We start from the raw sequence: 18993 nt of genomic DNA, 5'->3' as shown, positions 1-18993 counted from the left end.
ACTATAATTCACGATAGTAATAATTCACAATTATTAAATATAAATTTCAAATTAAATAAATAGAATTTCAAAATAGATTTTTAAATTAGATTTCATTTAAAATAATGGCAAATTCAGCGAATTTGTCCATGGCCCCGGCCTTGCACCTGTGCAACAGATGCGGAAACGCATAAGACCGACGCCAGAGATTTAATGGCCTGCGATAACACCCTTTGATTTGGCATTATAACTCTGCGTGTAGACGTACGCTGTGGAGAGTTGTTATGGTGAACCTGGCGGGTATAGAAACGCTTCGGTTGTTGCCTTTGCTGGAATTGCTGAGGTGCTCTGGTTCGGTGTTGCTGTGGTGACTGACGTTGTTGGAAGGAAGGTCGGCGGGCCGATCGGTATGTGCGCTGCGATGTTGACTGATGTGCCGTAGGGGTGTAGCGAGCCAACTCACTAGACTCATTGCGGTCAGGGCTGGGTAGTGCAAGACGGCTGTGTACATTTGGTCGAAAGTTGCCTTGCGATTCGGGATGGAGCATGGTGTGGTGCTGGTAACCGCACTTGCGGCAGACATCTTTAGAATGGCAATCTTTCACAGTGTGACTCTTGGCTAGACAATTAAGGCAGTACTTGTATTTCCGAATGATGTTCCTTCTCGCTGGCACCCTCATCATCACAAAATCCGGACAGAACCGCAAGGAATGACGCTGCTTGCACACAACACATTGGTAGATTTCTCGGCTGCTGTTTGACCTGAAATGGGACAAATATTAGTACGGCCCATTTCAAATTTTGGAAATGAAAGTAAATGAGATGAGATAAAGAAAAATGAGATATGATATGGTTACCAAATGATTATAATATAGTTAGAGCTGAACTGAAATGATTTTTGTGAATTGATGGATGAAAATTAGAGTTGATGTGTTATTCTGATGCATCATCGTCCAATAAAGGCAGGTAGCAGAGTTTGACAATTGGTCGAGTTATGATACAGGAAGCAGTTTTTACCTCGACTACTCTGACTTGGTCATCTGATCCGCTATGAGTGTTGGTGATTCTACCTAATCTCCATTCACTTGGAGGCAACAAATCGTCCATAACGACGACTAAGTCACCGACTTTTAGATTTGGGGATGTCCGTTTCCATTTGTAACGCTTTTGTAATGCCTTTAGGTAATCATCTTTCCATCTGCGAGAGAATTGATGATGAATTGCCTTCAGTTTCAACCACCTATTTATGAGAGACAAATTTTGATTTGTAGGTTCTGGTAATGCCATAATAGGAGATCCTCGAAGAAAATGTCCAGGCGTTAGTGCAGTGAAGTCGGAAGGATCTTCTGAAACAGCAGAGATAGGACGCGAATTAAGAACGCCTTCAATTCTTGCCAGTACTGTAGCCAACTGTTCGAAAGTAAATCTGTGAGCTCCAGCAATGCGCTTGAAATGGTGTTTGAAGCTTTTCACAGCCGACTCCCATAACCCGCCCATATGTGGGGCATGGGGTGGAATAAACTTCCATTCGAAGCCATGAATAGCATATTTGTCAGAAATGTCCTTAGCTGACGATTTCAGGAAACTACAGAATTCTTTTGCGAGATGTCGACTAGCACCTAGAAAGTTCTTCCCATTATCCGATACTATCCGTGAGGGTAGTCCTCGCCTCCCAACGAAACGAGCAAGTGCGGCCTCAAATGCTACTGTTGACAACTCTGAACAGGGCTCTAAGTGGATCGCTTTTGTGGTGAAACAAACAAATAAGCAAACGTAACCTTTGATTATTGGAGATTGACGCAAAATAGAACTTTTTAGCTCGAAAGGGCCTGCAAAATCTATTCCAGTGATGTGAAACGGAGGAGTTAAACTGCACCTTTCCGGTGGTAAAGGAGCCATAATTTGTGAACAACATTTATGTTTGAAAATAATGCATGTTTTGCATTTATGTATGATACTTTTGACTTTTGTTTTGAGACGAGAAATGTAGAATTCAGTCTGAACCATTCTACACATAAGATTGCAATCAGCGTGAGCCAAACAGGTGTGCAAATGCTCTAAATATAAACGACAAAATCGAGATTTATTTGGAACAATTATTGGGAATCTTTCATTGTATGGTAAAGATGAATTAGCTAATCTGCCATTAACTCGCATTATCCCTTTTGAATCCAGAAACGGATTAAGTGACTTTAGGGAGCTTTTTGGCGAAATTTCAGTTTTGTTTTCCAAGCACTTATATTCATCTTCATAGAACATTTTTTGATAGTAAATGATTAGCCCATATTTAGCTAAAGAGTATTCGGAATGTGTTAAGTTCTCTTCGGATGTTCTGGATGAATTGTGGAGTCTGCTTATGCTATTTCGATAGAAACGGCCAACATAAGCAAAGACTTTTAACGCACGTTTGTACGTAGAAATTGGTTTCAAAAAATCGGAATCTTGCGGATCTGTTTTATTCTCTGTTGCAACCATACTCGTTATGTTTGCTCGTTTGCCTATATCAGGGGAACCAATAAAGTTCTTCTTTGGCCATTCTGTTGATGGATGCGTAAGCCAATGTGGACCATGAAACCACATTGAATTTGGTGAAAGGTCTTGAGGTTTACAACCCCTGGTACCCAGATCAGCAGGATTGTCGTGGGTAGGAACGTGACGCCAAACGGCGTTTGGAATTAACTCTAGTATTTGGGCGGTTCGATTCGCTACGAATGTTTCCCATGACCATGGGGGTTTGGAAAGCCAACCTAGTACAATAGAAGAATCTGTCCATAAATTTATTGTTGTGAATTTGAAATCGAAGGTAGATACAACGTAGTTAACTAATTTTGCGAGCAAAACAACACCGTTAAGCTCCAACCTTGGCAAACAAATTGGCTGCAATGAGGGAAATACTGAATCCATCGTGGAATTGAGATTACACCAATATTTTGCAAATCTGACAACAAATTATTCCATTTTGCCTCTGATTCGGCGCTAATTTTTTCGTCCCAATCGATACCTTCTAACCAGAGATGCTGCATCAATACTTTCGCGCGAATTATTACTGGGGCTATCCAACCTGCCGGGTCAAAGAGTTGAGCAACTATCGAGAGTACTTGACGTTTAGTCATTGTTTGATTTGTTCTTACTAAATCGATGTGATATGAGAAAGTGTCAGTTAAAGCGTTCCATTTAACTCCAAGTGTTTTTGTAGAGCTATTTTCTTGTAAGTTGAGAAATTCTGAATCGTAAAGATCTTCAGTAGAGATTGTTGAAAGGAGGTTTTTATCGTTTGCTGTCAATTTTTTTAGAGGAAATCCTGCACTATTGAGAACCGATATAAGATCTTGCTGATTTTTGATAGCTTCTTCTACAGTGAAGCCTCCAGATAATATATCATCAACGTATGTTTCTTGCTGAATTATTTTAGAGACATGAGGATATTCACTTTTAGAGTCTTCTGCTAGTTGTAGTAGTGTGCGTATTGCGAGAAATGGTGCGCAATTCACACCAAATGTGACTGTTTTTAAGTTGTAGTCTTTAATAGGATCTTCTGGACTAGATCGAAAGAGAATTCTTTGATAAGCTCTATCGTGTGGGTGCACGAGAATTTGCCTATACATTTTTTGAATGTCTCCGCTGAAGACAAAGGGGTATTTACGCCAATTAAGGATTACAGAAATTAGATCTGTTTGAAGAGTGGGACCCGTATGAAGAACGTCGTTAAGAGAAAATCCTGACTTAGATTTGCGAGACGCGTTGAAAACTACTCTTACTTTCGTGCTTTTATGCTCTGGCCGTACAACAGCATGGTGTGGGAGATAAAATGACAAGTATTTGCCTTCAATACATAGCTCATGAGACGAGGTTTCTTCCATGTGGTCTAACGACAAGTATTCATTTAAAACTTTGTTGTACTCAGTCGCCAACTCATTATTGTTCGCAATACTTTTTTCCAAACGAGTATATTGGGCTAAGGCTATGTACCTTGAAGAGCCAAGAGATAATGTATCAGAAAATTCGTTTCTAAAGGGCAATCGGACAACATAACGGCCATCTGAAGAGCGCGTTGTTGTTTTCTTGTAAAATTCTTCACAGAATTCATCTGAGACGGAGACGGGTAAAGTGCGTGGAACTTCTTCCTGTTCCCAAAACTTCCTTAACAAATTGCTTATTAAATGGTTTTCAGATTCAACAATTCGAGAGGTGAACGAATGAACTTGTTCAATTTGCATGGGGCCACTGAGCACCCAACCAAAAATTGTGTTGTAAGCAGATGCGTTGCCACATATATTCTTTTTAATACCTTCTAGGTTTATAAACCTTTCAGAATCATTACCCAAGATAAGATCTATTTGAGACGATTTGTTGAAGGATGGATCAGCCAGATCGATATCTTCCAAAGCTTGAGGATTAGGGACTTCAAAAGTAACAGAAGAAAGCGATTGAGCGACTTTGGGTAATACGATAGCCGTAATCGAAAAACGTATATTGTGCTTCTGGGCGACAATAACTAACTCACATTCTTTCTCAGAAGTTTGTATTTGGCCTCCAACGCCAGTAATTTCGAAACAACCTTTAGAGGTGGGAATTTGCAATAAGTTTCGCACTCTTTCTGAAATGAAAGTTCTTTGAGAACCTGGATCAATTAGAGTTCTCAGTGTAAATAATTCGCCCATGTGTTCGATTTGAACTAGAGCTGTTCGAAGAAGAATTGTGTTGCTATCGGCACAAAAATTGGCTTGAACTTGAGACGAGCGTTTTAGTTTTGACGTTGATGGAGCTTCCAGGGAAGCAGAGTGATTTGGGTTGTAAGACTTCTTGTTCGAGTCACCGTGACTTGAATTCTTAGAAAAGTTCTCTGAAGAAGATTTGTTTATGTGAAGAAGTGTATGATGGTCTTTGTGACACATCAAACAAGTATTATTACTTTTGCAATTTTGCTTCATGTGACCAGCGGATAAGCAGTTGAAACATATGTTATTTTTTACCACAAAATCTACACGTTCTTGTACTGACAATTTTCGAAACTCTTGACACGACCTGATCTGATGATTCGTCTTGCAATAGGGACACTTAAAATCAACCTTTTCTTGAGAGGAGTTTTGTTGTTTTTTAAGGAAATTATTAGAAGTTGAGGATTGAGACACTTTTGTTTGTCGAATGCTCGATATTCGTTCAACTACTTCGAACCTATTTATAAGAAATTCGTCTAGTTGAGCCCATGTTGGCAACTCTCGATGTGATTTGAGCGATTGCTCCCAAAGAGATAGAGTTTCATCAGGTAATTTGGTAGAGACTAAATATATAAGGATTGGATCCCAACTTTCTATGTCATCTTTGAGAGTTTTTAGGGTACAAAGACAGTCATTGACCGTAGAATGAACTTTTTGAATAGACTCGCTATTTTCCATTTTAGCCACAGGAATGTTAAACAAGATTTTGAGCTGATTATCTACAAGGACCCTTCTGTTCTCATATCGAGATTTGAGCGCATTCCATGCTAACTGAAAATTGTCATCACAGAGCGGAAATCGTTTCACTATGGCCCCTGCAGGTCCTCTGGTCTTATTTCGCAAATGATAAAGTTTTTGAGCCTGGGACAATTGTTTGTGGTCGGCGTAGACCGCTGTGAACATGTCACGAAAAGAAGGCCATTCTTCATAGCCCCCTGAAAATATCTCTGTGTCACATGGAGGAACCTTTATACAAATGTTTGAGTTATCAAGAGAAGACTGATGTAAGCTAGCTGGAGGAACGTTTTGTCCATTATTCTGCTGATTGTGAGCAGCTGACATTCTTAAAATGTCCTCAATTTGCGACTTGGCCGTGTAATATGCTTCAGAAGTAGCATTAAAATTGATTTTTGCATTTTCTTTAAATTCTTTTACATTAGAGGATTTAGGAGACAACATGATATTTCTGTAAGCTTTCTGTAAATTTACCCATCTTTGCTCTAAATCGCATAACTTGACTTGTAAAACTGAGTCAGTTTGATCCGTAATGTCACTTTGATCAAACTGCTGGCAAAAGTTGACTAAATGATCGCATTCAAAGAGAAACACATCAAGTTCTGGAGATGATTGCGCAACAACATTACTGTTGGAAGCTTTCAAGGAATCATTGGCACTATTTTCAGAGATGGACATGTTGACTTTTTAAGTGAAATCCCAAAATTAAAAATATTAATCACGATAATAATTCTTCTATGGGTCAGAGCAACTTCAACTTCGAGTAGTTGAAACCTTGAAATATTCTTCAACTATCAATTATATTCAAATTGAGAAAAGATATATCGAGTGTGAAATTAGACAAATGAATTTCTTCAAGATCTCTTTTAAAAATGCTTAAATGAGACGAGTAATTCCAAAAATTAGTATGTTTAATTGAAACTAATATTGAATAGAGAGAGAGAAATTTCCAACTTTGAAATTTAAACTTTTCAAATTTTCCCAAACTTTTAAAACTTTCACGAATTTCCAAAAAATTTACAATGTTTTCATGTAGTTGTAGTTTTAATGGGTGACTACCGAACCAATTGAAAGAGAAGCTTGTAGTTTTATAGGGTGACTACCAAACCGTATATAAATTGAATCGAAAATCAGTTGAAAATCCGAAAAAAATTAAAACTCACTGAAAATTCCGCTTAAACTGAGTAAAAGTTGTGTTCGCACAATTATTTTAGAGAAATTACTTCACAAAGCTTTTCATAAAATTCGTTGAGATTGAAAAGTATTCAATTATTGAAGAAAATAACTCCCGCACTCTGATATTTCCACAGAAAAAATTGTTTAAAAATTCAAATTATTCAAAGAGATGAGCCTTGTAGGTTGAAAACGAAAAATTTTAGAAGCGCCTTGGCTTAATTTTCACGAAGTTCCCAAATAAAATTTTCACAAACTAGATTTCCCCAAAAGGAAACGTGTAAAAAATTGAAAATTTGAATAAATAGCACTCAAACAACGTTTTGAGCGTATTTCCACAGAAAAATTGTTTAAAATTCACAAATATGTTTTAGAGATGAGCACTGTAGCTTTAAGAATGGCACACTTGAGACGGAAAAATTATTAAATTGCTTTAAATATTGATATTCTTTCACTTTATTAATGATTTTAATTAAAAATTCGAAAAATTTCACCAAAAGAATTCCAAAATTCAAAATCCTCGAAAAAATTTCACCAAAGAATTTTATTTTCTTGAGTTATTCAAGTTATTTTTCCAAACAAAGCACTTAGTCTTGCATACAAATTATTATTATTAACTTTCTTTTTATTCACTTGCACATTCTTAAAACACAATCTCTTTATATGCTGAAAAAAAATATATTATGTTTAATATATTATGATATATATGAGATGAGTAAGTATAATTGCATGCAGTGTTAGTGTATTAATTATTTAATCGTATGAGAATTCCGAAAAATTTTCTTGCATTTAATTATTTTGTTGAAATTAACTGACTTTTTTCTTTGACTATACCCCCTTTGAGAAATGAACTAATATTTTTGCTTGGGTGTATAGTGAGCGGTATCATATGCTGTGTTGTTGTTGTTATTATTTCGTGTCTTCTTTGTGTCGTATTCTCTCCACTAGCTAAGCGTGGTTCGAATTATATACGCTGTGTGTGTATGTATATACGTTTGTTTAGTTAAGAAATGAGAGTGGTGCTTGTTTAACGATGATATTGTTGGTGGAGATTATTTCTGTTGGGTATTTAATTTATCGATGATAAATGCGTACACTCAAAAAATAATGATAGTTCCAATATATGAGATGACTTTTTCTATGTTATGAGATGTGCCAATATGTATGTAATAATATGTATTATTACCTTATATGCTGATAAATAATTGCAGTTAACGTGGTATTTGTTGCTTTTATGAAAACTTTCCAAATGTGTGCTGTTTTTTATTTACTGTATATATGTACTTATATATGTATGTAACTGTTTTATGAGACTGAGGTTATTGACCTTTCATGTTCAAAGAATTTTTTAGCTCGCAATATTTTTCAAACGGAATCTATTTATCTTCTCGTTTTTATATGCTCATTATATATTTTTTTTATCACGAACACAAAATATATAACAAATTTTTTTGAGTGTTTCTTTGATCTTTTTAAATTTAACTTTTTGCTATCAACACACAGCACAGAGATGGAATTTTTTGTTGTTTTTTCTGCAAATACCAGTCACTTGTTGATTTTTATTTAATTTTTTCTCACTTTTGAGCTTTTTTTCCTTGTTGGTGAGAGTTGAACTATTATTGTTAGTGGAGTTAATTGTTCTATCACTACACAAATTCGTTGATTTTACTTATGGCACTTGTTGTTTTTGTAATTATGGATAGATTTTAGCGATTCTTGTTGGATTTTTTCCCTTTTTGTTTGCACACACACTCTTTCTCGTTGATATTCACTTTTCTAATGTATGTAAAAATTGAAAATGCACTCACCGACTCGCTGGCAAATAAATAGAGTATCGATAGAGATGTTTGATGTTACCTCATATTATGTGTTGTTTTGCTGATGTTTTCGAAAGGCAGCGAATGGACCATGAATAAATGTAGCCTTTTATTATGTATGTTCGGATGGAGTTCCGCTGAGAGAGGAGACAAAACCAGACTTCAACGAAACGCTGCGGAGTGGACTGTAATGCGGTTTTTGTTGCTTTAGAAATTATTCCTCATAGCCAATGAGGAATAATTTAGAAGAAAGAGAAGGGAAAATAAACCAATTAGTACTTTTCTTAAACGTTATAAAACGTACAACAAAAGGTTTTATTGATTTAGAAGAGTTGAGGAGAGATGCTTACCAGTGCGAGTCGATATAAAGAGTGAATTCAATACAAAAGGATTTGCACTAGGTAAGCTATAAATTCAATTTACATTTTTTTTCGTTAAAGAGAGATATTGAGATAGATGAAGGTAATTGGTACTTAACGAAACTAATTAGAATATGAGTACAATTCATTTTACTTATTCTAATACTAATACTATAATTCACGATAGTAATAATTCACAATTATTAAATATAAATTTCAAATTAAATAAATAGAATTTCAAAATAGATTTTTAAATTAGATTTCATTTAAAATAATGGCAAATTCAGCGAATTTGTCCAGATTAATTATTTTCAGTAGGCTTGATGTTGTCGGAGACTCGAAATCACAACTAACGTTGTTAAAACTCTCGTCGTAATGATAATGTCTTTGCAATGGGTTGGTGAAAATGACATACCAAAGCATTGGTGAAAATGACACTTCAAAGCATTGGTGTAAATGACATGCTTTGGATCCCGAAATGAATAACATCTTTTGGGGTCCACGCTCATATAAAATTCTTCGACGAAGATGCTTAAAAAGATGACATGCCAGATCACTTGCACACATGATTGAATGGCATCATTGGCATCGAACATTTTGCTGGGGTGCTGTTTACCAGTAGCTAGCGAAATTGGTAGTTATTCACTAGTTACGCGAACAACTCGGTATTGACTTTGAAAAAAAGTATGAAGGAAATAAATATTTTAAAGAAAATATTTTTCATTTTAAATTTTTATATATCAAGAATCCAACCCTTGCTGGTCTTCTTTGTCCTTTATGAGAAATCATCCTTGTCTTCTATTGAAGGACCTGCTGGACTCCTATGAAAGACATTATCATCTCTATGGGAAATCCTGCTGACTACACTGTGACACAAAATGTAAGGTCTGGATGTGGAAAATTCCCTTTGGGGATGAAAGCTGCTATTGAGTGTTATTATGAACCCTAAAGAATCCCGTAGCTGATGTTCTGCATGTAGTCCTTACGATTTGTATTGGCTCTTAATTTTCACATATGTATATTAAAAGCTTACAGATTTTCTTACGGGGAAGAGTTCCTTCCACAATATACTCGTGCAAAAGATCTGATGGAAACTTTCTAAATTGTATTTTGGTGCTGAGGGTATAGACTCAGCATTTATGCTAACGAGGGACAAAATGTGCTTCATCGAAGTAAGGTTTTTAGACCACAAGTATGTTTAGACGAAATCCGTTTCAGACAATTTGGAGTGGTTTTTGCAATGTCCGTCCGTCTGTCTGTCTGTTTGAAGCACACGATAACTCTCGAACGCATTAACCTATTTGGTCCAATATTTGGCTTTCGTAATATTTTGTCCAAACTTATTTTAATTTTGAATCCATATCGGCCCACTCCTTCGGGTACCTCCCCCTAAAAAGATCAACATTTTTAGCAAAAATTATGGCACGATAACTCTCGAAGGGACTTACCGATTTGATCCATACGATGCACATTCTACCAGATACAGATAAAATTCGAATATGGACTATATCCGTGCACTCCTCTTTCTCCCACAAAAATTTCGTAATACACTCCACGTCAGTAGAATAGAACACCTACATTTTTGTTAATGTTAGCTTATTTATCCCAAAACGAATGAATCTGCGTTTTTAATCTTGTGGGGATTTAAAGTCTATGATGTTACGTATCAAGCACAGAAAAAATTATGTTTCTAGCTCTTCACGAAATGATTTTCTAACCAATTTTCCGTTCGTACTATGAAAAATAGGCATTTATTTTTGGTCATCAGGATAGAACAGTCACTTTTTTTCGCGAATTTTTGAGATATTAACGCCGAATTTTCTTTCAATCGATAAAGCAAGGCCTTCTAATAATTTTCCGCCAAAGAAACCCTATAAATTATTCCGCGGACACCGAAATAACAGCGTTAAAGGGTTTAAATTGACAGATATTTGAAACATCTCGGAATATCAATAGGAGTCGCGCAGTTATGTCATATTTCTTCACAATAAGATAGAGTATGACACAGACAACCTCGACGGATACAATCGAGTGCATCGGATGCCGATAAGATGGAACATTTTCAAAATAATTATGAAAAACGTCGAAATTTCTTATAAAACCCTTGATGTTTTGTTAAATAAAATGGTTTTTCCGCGAACAAGTCCGCCGTTTAAAGGTTTGGAAATATGCTCCAGATTTGGATGAAGATAATCTGATACGAAAACAACCGTTATTTTAATGCACTGAGGGAAATTTTAGCACATTTTTTAAATTGAACACACCCTTTGGACTTCGAGTTTTATATGTGTTCTTTTTTCGGTGTCCGCGACTGTTCTCAACAGTGTTATGCTCCAATATAAATGGACCAGGTTATGCTCTATATGCCGGATTTTACTAATTAGTAGTTTTTATACCCTCCACCATAGTATGGAGGGTATATTAAGTTTGTTTTTCCGTTTGTAACGCATTGAAATACTCATTTGCGACCCTATAAAGTATATATATTCTTGATCAGGGTAAAATTCTAAGTCGATCTGAGCACGTCCGTCCGTCCGTCCGTCCGTCCGTCCGTCCGTCCGTCTGTGGTAATCACTCTAGCATCCACAAAAATGGAGATAGGACGCTGAAATTTTGGGAAAATGCGTATTTTGTTTGCAGGCAGGTCAAGTTCGATGATGGGCTATATCGGTCCACGTTTTGGTATAGCCCCCACATAACGGTACCCCCCGATTTACGGTATTTTGACGTTTTTAGCTACATTTTCAGACCGATTTGGCTATAATTTGACATTTAGGGTTCTTAAGTGTCAATAAACATATATAACAAAACTTGTGGACTTAGGTCCACGTTTTGGTATAGCCCCAATATAACGGTACCCCCCGATTTACGGTATTTTGACGTTTTTAGCTACATTTTCAGACCGATTTGGCTATAATTTGACATTTAGGGTTCTTAAGTGTAAATAAACATATATAACAAATCTTGTGGACTTAGGTCCACGTTTTGGTATAGCCCCCATATAACGGTACCCCCCGATTTGCGGTATTTTGAAGTTTTTAGCTAAATTTTTAAACCGGTTTAGCTATAATTTGAAATTTAGGGTTCTTAAGTATCAATAAACTTATATAACAAAAGTTGTGGACATAGGTCCACGTTTTGGTATAGCCCCCATATAACGGTACCCCCCGATTTGCGGTATTTTGAAGTTTTTAGCTAAATTTTTAAACCGGTTTAGCTATAATTTGAAATTTAGGGTTCTTAAGTATCAATAAACTTATATAACAAAAGTTGTGGACATAGGTCCACGTTTTGGTATAGCCCCCATATAACGGTACCCCCCGATTAACGGTATTTTGACGGTTTTAGCTACATTTTCAGACCGATTTGGCTATAATTTGACATTTAGGGTTCTTAAGTGTCAATAAACATATATAACAAAACTTGTGGACATAGGTCCACGTTTTGGTATAGTCCCGATATAACGGTACCCCCGATTTACGGTATTTTTACGTTTTTAGCTATATTTTCAGACCGATGAAGCTATAATTTGACATTTGAAGTTCTTAAATATCAATAAACTTATGTGACAAAACTTGTGGACATAGGTCCACGTTTTGGTATAGGCCCCATATAACGGTAGCCCCCGATTTACGGTATTTTTACGTTTTTAGCTACATTTTCAGACCGATGTAGCTATAATTTGACATTTAGGGTTCCTAAATGTCAATAAACTTATATAACAAAAGTTGTGGACATGGGTCCACGTTTTGGTATAGCCCCCATATAACGGTACCCCCCGATTTACGGTATTTTTACGTTTTTATCTACATTTTCAGACCGATATAGCTATAATTTGACATTTAGGGTTCTTAAGTGTAACTAAACTTATATAACAAAAGTTGTGGTCACAACACCTCTCCATCAAAAATTGTCAACATAGGTCCATGTTCGGATATAGCTCCCATGTAACGGTACCTCCCAATTTTCAGTAATTTGGCAATTTTAGCTACAATTTTTAACAGAACTAACTGTAATTTGGCATTTGAAGGTTGTAGTGGTCACCACACATCTGCATCAACAATTTTCAACATAGCCCCAATATAACGATACTTCCCGATTTTCGGTACTTTGAGGATTTTACTTAAAATGTTCAACCGAACGTAGGTCCATGTTTTTGTATAGCCCCAAAATAAACACATGATTTTCTAAGGATTTTTTTGGACAAACTTTCTGTAATTTGAAATTTAAAAGTCAACAAAAATTGTTCGTTTAAGTTCATATTTTCGTATAGCCCAGATACTTTCGAACTAGCTGTTAATGACATTTGAAGTTCCCACGTTATGTACCGATTTTCGATATTTTGAGGATTCTAGCTAAATTTTTTAACCGAATTAGGAGTTATTTGACATTAAAAGCTCCCATCAAAAACTGTCAACATAGGCCCATGTTTTATTATAACCCCTATATAACAGTACCTCCCAATTTCTAGCCCACCAAAAATTTTCAACAGTTAGATATAGGCACCATAAAAAAGGGCCTCCCGAATGAAGCATTTTATGTACATTATCTGACATTTTAACGTACTCACTTAAAGTTGGGGACAGGAATGAATATTTTATGGTGGAGGGTATGAAAAGTTCGGCCCGGCCGAACTTAATGCTTTTTTACTTGTTTTTAACTGAGCTCGCAAATGTAAAAGCCCCGTTTTCGCGGGAAAACACAGTCATGGAAATTGAGGTTTTAGGTTTCGTATGTTGTTTTACAAAGTACTAAAATTTCCCTCAGTGCATTAAAATAACGGTTGTTTTCGTATCAGATTATCTTCATCCAAATCTGGAGCATATTTCCAAACCTTTAAACGGCGGACTTGTTCGCGCAAAAACCATTTTATTTAACAAAATATCAAGGGTTTTATAAGAAATTTCGACGTTTTTCATAATTATTTTGAAAATGTTCCATCTTTTCAGCATCCGAAGCACTCGAATGTATCCGTCGAGGTTGTCTGTGTCATATTCTATCTTATTGTGAAGAAATATGACATAACTGCGCGACTCCTATTGATATTCCGAGATGTTTAAAATATCTGTCAATTTAAACCCTTTAACGCTGTTATTTCGGTGTCCGCGGAATAATTTATAGGGTTTCTTTGGTGAAAAATTATTAGAAGGCCTCGCTTTATCGACTGAAAGAACATTCGGCGTTAATATCTCAAAAATTCGCGAAAATAAGGTGACTGTTCTATCCTGATGACCAAAAATAAATGCCTATTTTTCATAGTACTATCGGCAAATTGATCAGAAAATCATTTCGCGAAGAGCTAGAAACATAATTTTTTCTGTGTTTGGTACGTAACATCATAGACTTTAAATCCCCACAAGATTAAAAACGCAGATTCATTCGTATTGGAATAAATAAGCTAACATTAACAAAAATGTAGGTGTTCTATTCTACTGACGTGGAGTGTATTTTGCGCCAAATCCAAAAGTTGTTAGATGGGTCATATAGGTCAACTCCTGCGAGCACCTCCGTCACAAAAGTTCGAAAATATTCGATAAATGGTACCTCATAAACGGAGCAACTGATTTGGTCCAAACTTTGGATCTCGAAATATTTTGACCAAACTTAATTTATGTTCAAAAGTGGACCTTATCGGTCCACTCATTGGAGTACCACCTGCACGAATGTTCAACAGTTTTCAGCGGTTAAGGTTGTGTTCGAGGGTACTTTGGCAATTTTTACCGAAGGTATTTCTAGTGGCCCTGTTTACAGCGATATTATATTTTTGTAGAGAGGCATTCGTGAAAAAACTGGTCTGGAATCGAAGTCGAGCCCTGGTCCAAACTTTGCGCATTTTATAAGTTATTCCAAACGTACATCAAGTTCCAAGAAGGTGTGTATCTGATAACACCACCTCATCGAATGTAGTTCTTGTGATTCTGATTACAGCGATATAAATTTTCGTGGGCTTGTTCATGCGCCCTGATATAATAACTTCAAAGCTCTTAAAATTCGTACGGTGACCAACACTTTGCGCTTTAATCCACTTTAAGGCTACTTTTCAGGTCGTGTTAAAATAGCGGATAGTCGTTGTTAACGTGACTTACTTTTTGAGATATGAGCCTGGAAATGTCTTAATATTTAGCGCCACTCCTTCAAACATTTTCTTTGTGGTCTTTTTCAAAGTTGCCACCGTTCACTCATTGATATGAGAAAAGTCTGCCTTGTCCTTCGGGGATGTTGGGGGAACATATAGATGGATGATCTTTGTTATTACTCTATCATTTTATTCTGCACACTTGCATCGATAATGACCCGAATGTTCAAAAAACCCCAACCAATTGCCATTGGTGTAATATAAGAAGAAGGTCTTTTTAGGGTAGACTGTGTTGTGAATATTTAGGCCCACAAACGCACGAAAATGTATGTTGAGTCTGGAAGGAGACAAGCTGTTTTTGTATCAATGCGGGTATAAGACAATACATAACATTTAGATATAGTTAACACGACTTTCCCATTCCATTCCAAATCTTTCAAGGCGGTAATACGAGGGCTGAACAATAACTATCTGGCCTAACAATGAAAAGGCGAATAGTCACCATCAAAAACTGTATTATTGTTTTCTTAAGTAGTCTCCAGCATGATTTATACACTTTTTCGTGCGCTCAAACCTATTGGCGAAGTACTTTTTCCACTCCGATTGAGACAACTCCAAAACATGGTTTTTAAACCCTTTTACGCTTTTTTCTTGATGTACGGGAATGAAGTCATTGAATCCCTAGTCAGGGCTGTACGGCGGATGACCTATCAATTCCACGTTTTTTTTCTGTCCAACAGGCGCTGGTTTTAATCGATATGTGGGAACTCACATTGTCATGATGCAGAATGATTTGTCTTCTCTTGTTCAGGCAAACAAATTATTTCTCAAGCCGTATAGTCGCCACACGGTCAGTTTTTCTGAAGAAACTGGCAACCTTTTGCTTCGAAGTGCTTGTTAAATTAACAACTTTCGTTTGATTTGGCTCGCTTTCGTAGACCCAATCGGCCGATTCCTGCTTTGTTTCAGGCTCCTAAGCATTGATCCTAGATTCGTCGTCTGTGACTATCTTCTAAACGTCGTTTGAAGCACCGCGATCGATTTTATGCATAATTTCTTTGAACCTATTCACAGGAGCCTTTTTTGAGCGATTTTCCAATTTTGCTGAAAGAAATGTCCAAGGATGGCTCTATTTCACGGTATTTAACATGGCGATCTCGCATTATCCGTTTTTCTGGCACAACGACCGATTTTGGGCGACCCTCACGACCTTCGTTTTTTGGCGAGTGCCGACCTCGGTTCAATTCATTAAACCAGTTTTTCATGGTCCTATAGGATGATCCTTTATCAATATACAAAGATTTAATTTGATCGATACACTCTTGCAATGATTATCCACGTCGAAAGTTGTGAAAAATTCTTGGACGAAAATGTTCACAAGTAATTCCATTTTTTGCAAAGTGATTTTTTCAAGTCGCCGTAAACAACACATAACATGGTCGTACGACAAAATGTCCTGAGTAAGTCTAGGCTAAAAATTGTCAAACTTTCCAAAAAACTTCAAATGGCGCCTGGCGATATGCGGTGTTGCCTAGGCCAGGTAGTTTTAGTGCAGCCCTCGTATCAATTTTGGACTCTCCAAGCATTTCGCTAGTGTTAGACTTACCTCCACGGTAAAGTATATTCCAGAGGCAGATTCCCAAATCACGATTCTTAAAATGTTTGCGTTGACCATCACCATTTTCATAAGGGAAAATTTATCATTATTACGGATGGACATGGTGCTCGGCACTATTAACACACAATCTTTAGCGGAAGCTAGCTATTCCTCTCCAGGTAATATCAGGGGTAGGTTATTATAATATTAAATCATAAATCATATTAAAGACGATCATGACTTTCCTTGCTATCTATCACACAACGCGCCACCCATACAAAAGAACAACTGCAAATAGAATGACAGACCACATTTAACCTTCTCCCTATGGAGAGAGTGTGTGTGGAAAACAGACTACAACTTCAATTTTATGAAAGCGTCATCATAAATTCTTCAAACTTTCGCTAACATTTGGCACTACAACTGATGTAGTTGTTATTTTGTGTAATGTAGTAACAAGCGAAATAACCACTACACGACTGTTATTTCCGCTTAAGTCCAAAAACTTTGCCAAACATACAAGGACCAACTTAGTGCCACTTTAAGCTATCATTTGGCATGTGTTTTTGCCAATGGCCATAATTCTTGGCCATAGAAACTGTAAATCTTAATCCGTTTCTACACGAGTTCACTATTCAACTAAAGCGAGTGTAAGGCACACAAACAGACTTAAGAAACTGACATACGCACTACCAGCCGAAACAAAGACAAAACCATCAAAGTTTAAGCTGAATATTCTGAAGAGGTTATGAAATTTGTACAGGAATTTGTAGAGTTGATGAATTTGTATAAAAAAAAGTAAAAGCCAGACATATACACTCAGCCCGTGTGAATTGAACTTACCAACGGATTCTCGAACAGACCCTTAACCGCATTTAAACAAAAATGTGATTCATTTGTGTGGGTGGTACCCTAAGGAATGGATCGATAGGGCCCACATTTGGACGTAAACTAAATTTAGACAAAATATTTATAAATCCAAAATTTGGCCCAAATCGTTTATGAGATATTGCACTCACCATTTTAGCGAATATTTTCGGACTTTTGTGGGGGAAGTACCGGAAGAAGTGAACCCATACGCACCATCTTCGAATTTCATCTAATATTTAAAAAAATATATATTACGATATGCAAAGTGCGGACCAACACAGTATTCGGTTCGGGAGATGTAGTGCACACCAGCCCCTACACCTGCTGGCCGTAGGGGTTTTTTACAGTTTTCGGGTAATTTTCTCAAGAAATATATACTTGTCACTGAAAAAACTTGTACCATTACTAGGGTTTGAATGCAATCTGTTGCAAAAAAATCAAAACGATTCGAGAGGTGGTCCTAACCTGTCCTTTCCGAAATTTAGGGTGGGAGTTATCCGAAGGAGTTGACATATATGGACTTTATTCTAGCCTGATCTATGTCTCGTAGAAATATTACGATGTCCAAAGTATAGACAAAATCGGTTACTATCTTCGAGAGTTATAGTGCGCACCATTTTAGCGAAAAGTTTTGAGACTTTTGTGGGGGAGGTACCCAATGGAGTGGACCGATAAAGCCATTTTTAGAACCCGCCGTAGCGGTTTTATGCAGCATTCAAGTCAGTTTGTAAGGAAGTATGGACTTGCCCCTGAAAAAACTTACACCGTCGTAATGGCGGCAGCGAATACAAGTTGTTACAAGAAAAATCAAAAGGATTCGAGAGGAGGTATTAAAATGCACTTTTCCAAAATTTTGTGTAGCAGGTACCCGAAGGAGTAAACCGAACTTTATCTATGTCTGGTAGAAATATTAAAATGCGCAAAGTATGGACCAAAATCGGTTAGTCCTTTCGAGAGATATCGTGCGCATAATTTTTGCGAAAAAATTGAACTTTTGTTGGGAGGTACCCGAGGGAGTGGGCCGATATGACCCATCTTCGAGCTTAAACTTAGTTTGGACAAAATATTACGAAAGCCAACGGACATTGCTAAATCCACTCTAAATTTTCTGAAACGGATTTCGTCCAAACTTACTTGGAGTCTAAAACCATTTTTTCGAGAAGGCACATTTTTCCCGTAGCATAAATCCTGACAGTATAAAAATGTGTCCACAGGTAAGAACACATTTACTCATCGTTAACATCTTTGCATCCTCCTCCTGAATAAAATAAAAATGTTGTGCCTTTTTCGTAACCCAGAATTTATGGATTCATTCCCTCTCCCCAACAACTTGTATTGTATCAGCAAACTTCTCAAGTTTTCTGTAACACAACTTGTGTCGGAAAACTTATTCTAGATGTTTTAGATTATTTTTCTCGGAACGTCCTTCTAACGAAATAGAAATTTCATAGAAAAGAAAAGCAAGCAAAAAAAAGAACAAAATGGAAAGCATATCGAATAGCAAATCCGCAATCAAATGGCAAGCAAAGTAAAAGAAAATGTAATCGAGCCAAGCAGCCACCAGGCTAGTTATTCTGCCCGTCAGCCAACATTCAAATACGCAACTAATCCTTGAGTGTTCTGTAAGCCATCATGTAAGCCGACCATATCAATATTTATTTATGGCCAA

At 36.7% G+C, this 18993-nt stretch overlaps 1 protein-coding gene across 1 annotated transcript; it reads right to left on the bottom strand.

Annotated features, from left to right (window-relative positions):
- Positions 1–606: 606 nt before the first annotated feature.
- LOC141386682 (uncharacterized) lies at positions 607–6110 on the bottom strand. The gene is made up of 2 exons (XM_073955602.1): positions 3738–6110; positions 607–741 (listed from the first exon to the last, which is right to left on the bottom strand). The coding sequence occupies exons 1-2, from the start codon at positions 6108–6110 to the stop codon at positions 607–609; spliced, it is 2508 nt and encodes an 835-aa protein (XP_073811703.1).
- Positions 6111–18993: the final 12883 nt, after the last annotated feature.

The sequence above is a fragment of the Musca autumnalis genome, unplaced genomic scaffold (assembly GCF_047663935.1).
Source record: "Musca autumnalis isolate F117 unplaced genomic scaffold, ASM4766393v1 scaffold_5, whole genome shotgun sequence".
Classification (NCBI taxonomy): domain Eukaryota; kingdom Metazoa; phylum Arthropoda; class Insecta; order Diptera; family Muscidae; genus Musca; species Musca autumnalis.
The sequence above is the reverse complement of the archived record's forward strand: the minus strand, read 5'-3'. Positions and strand labels throughout refer to the sequence as shown.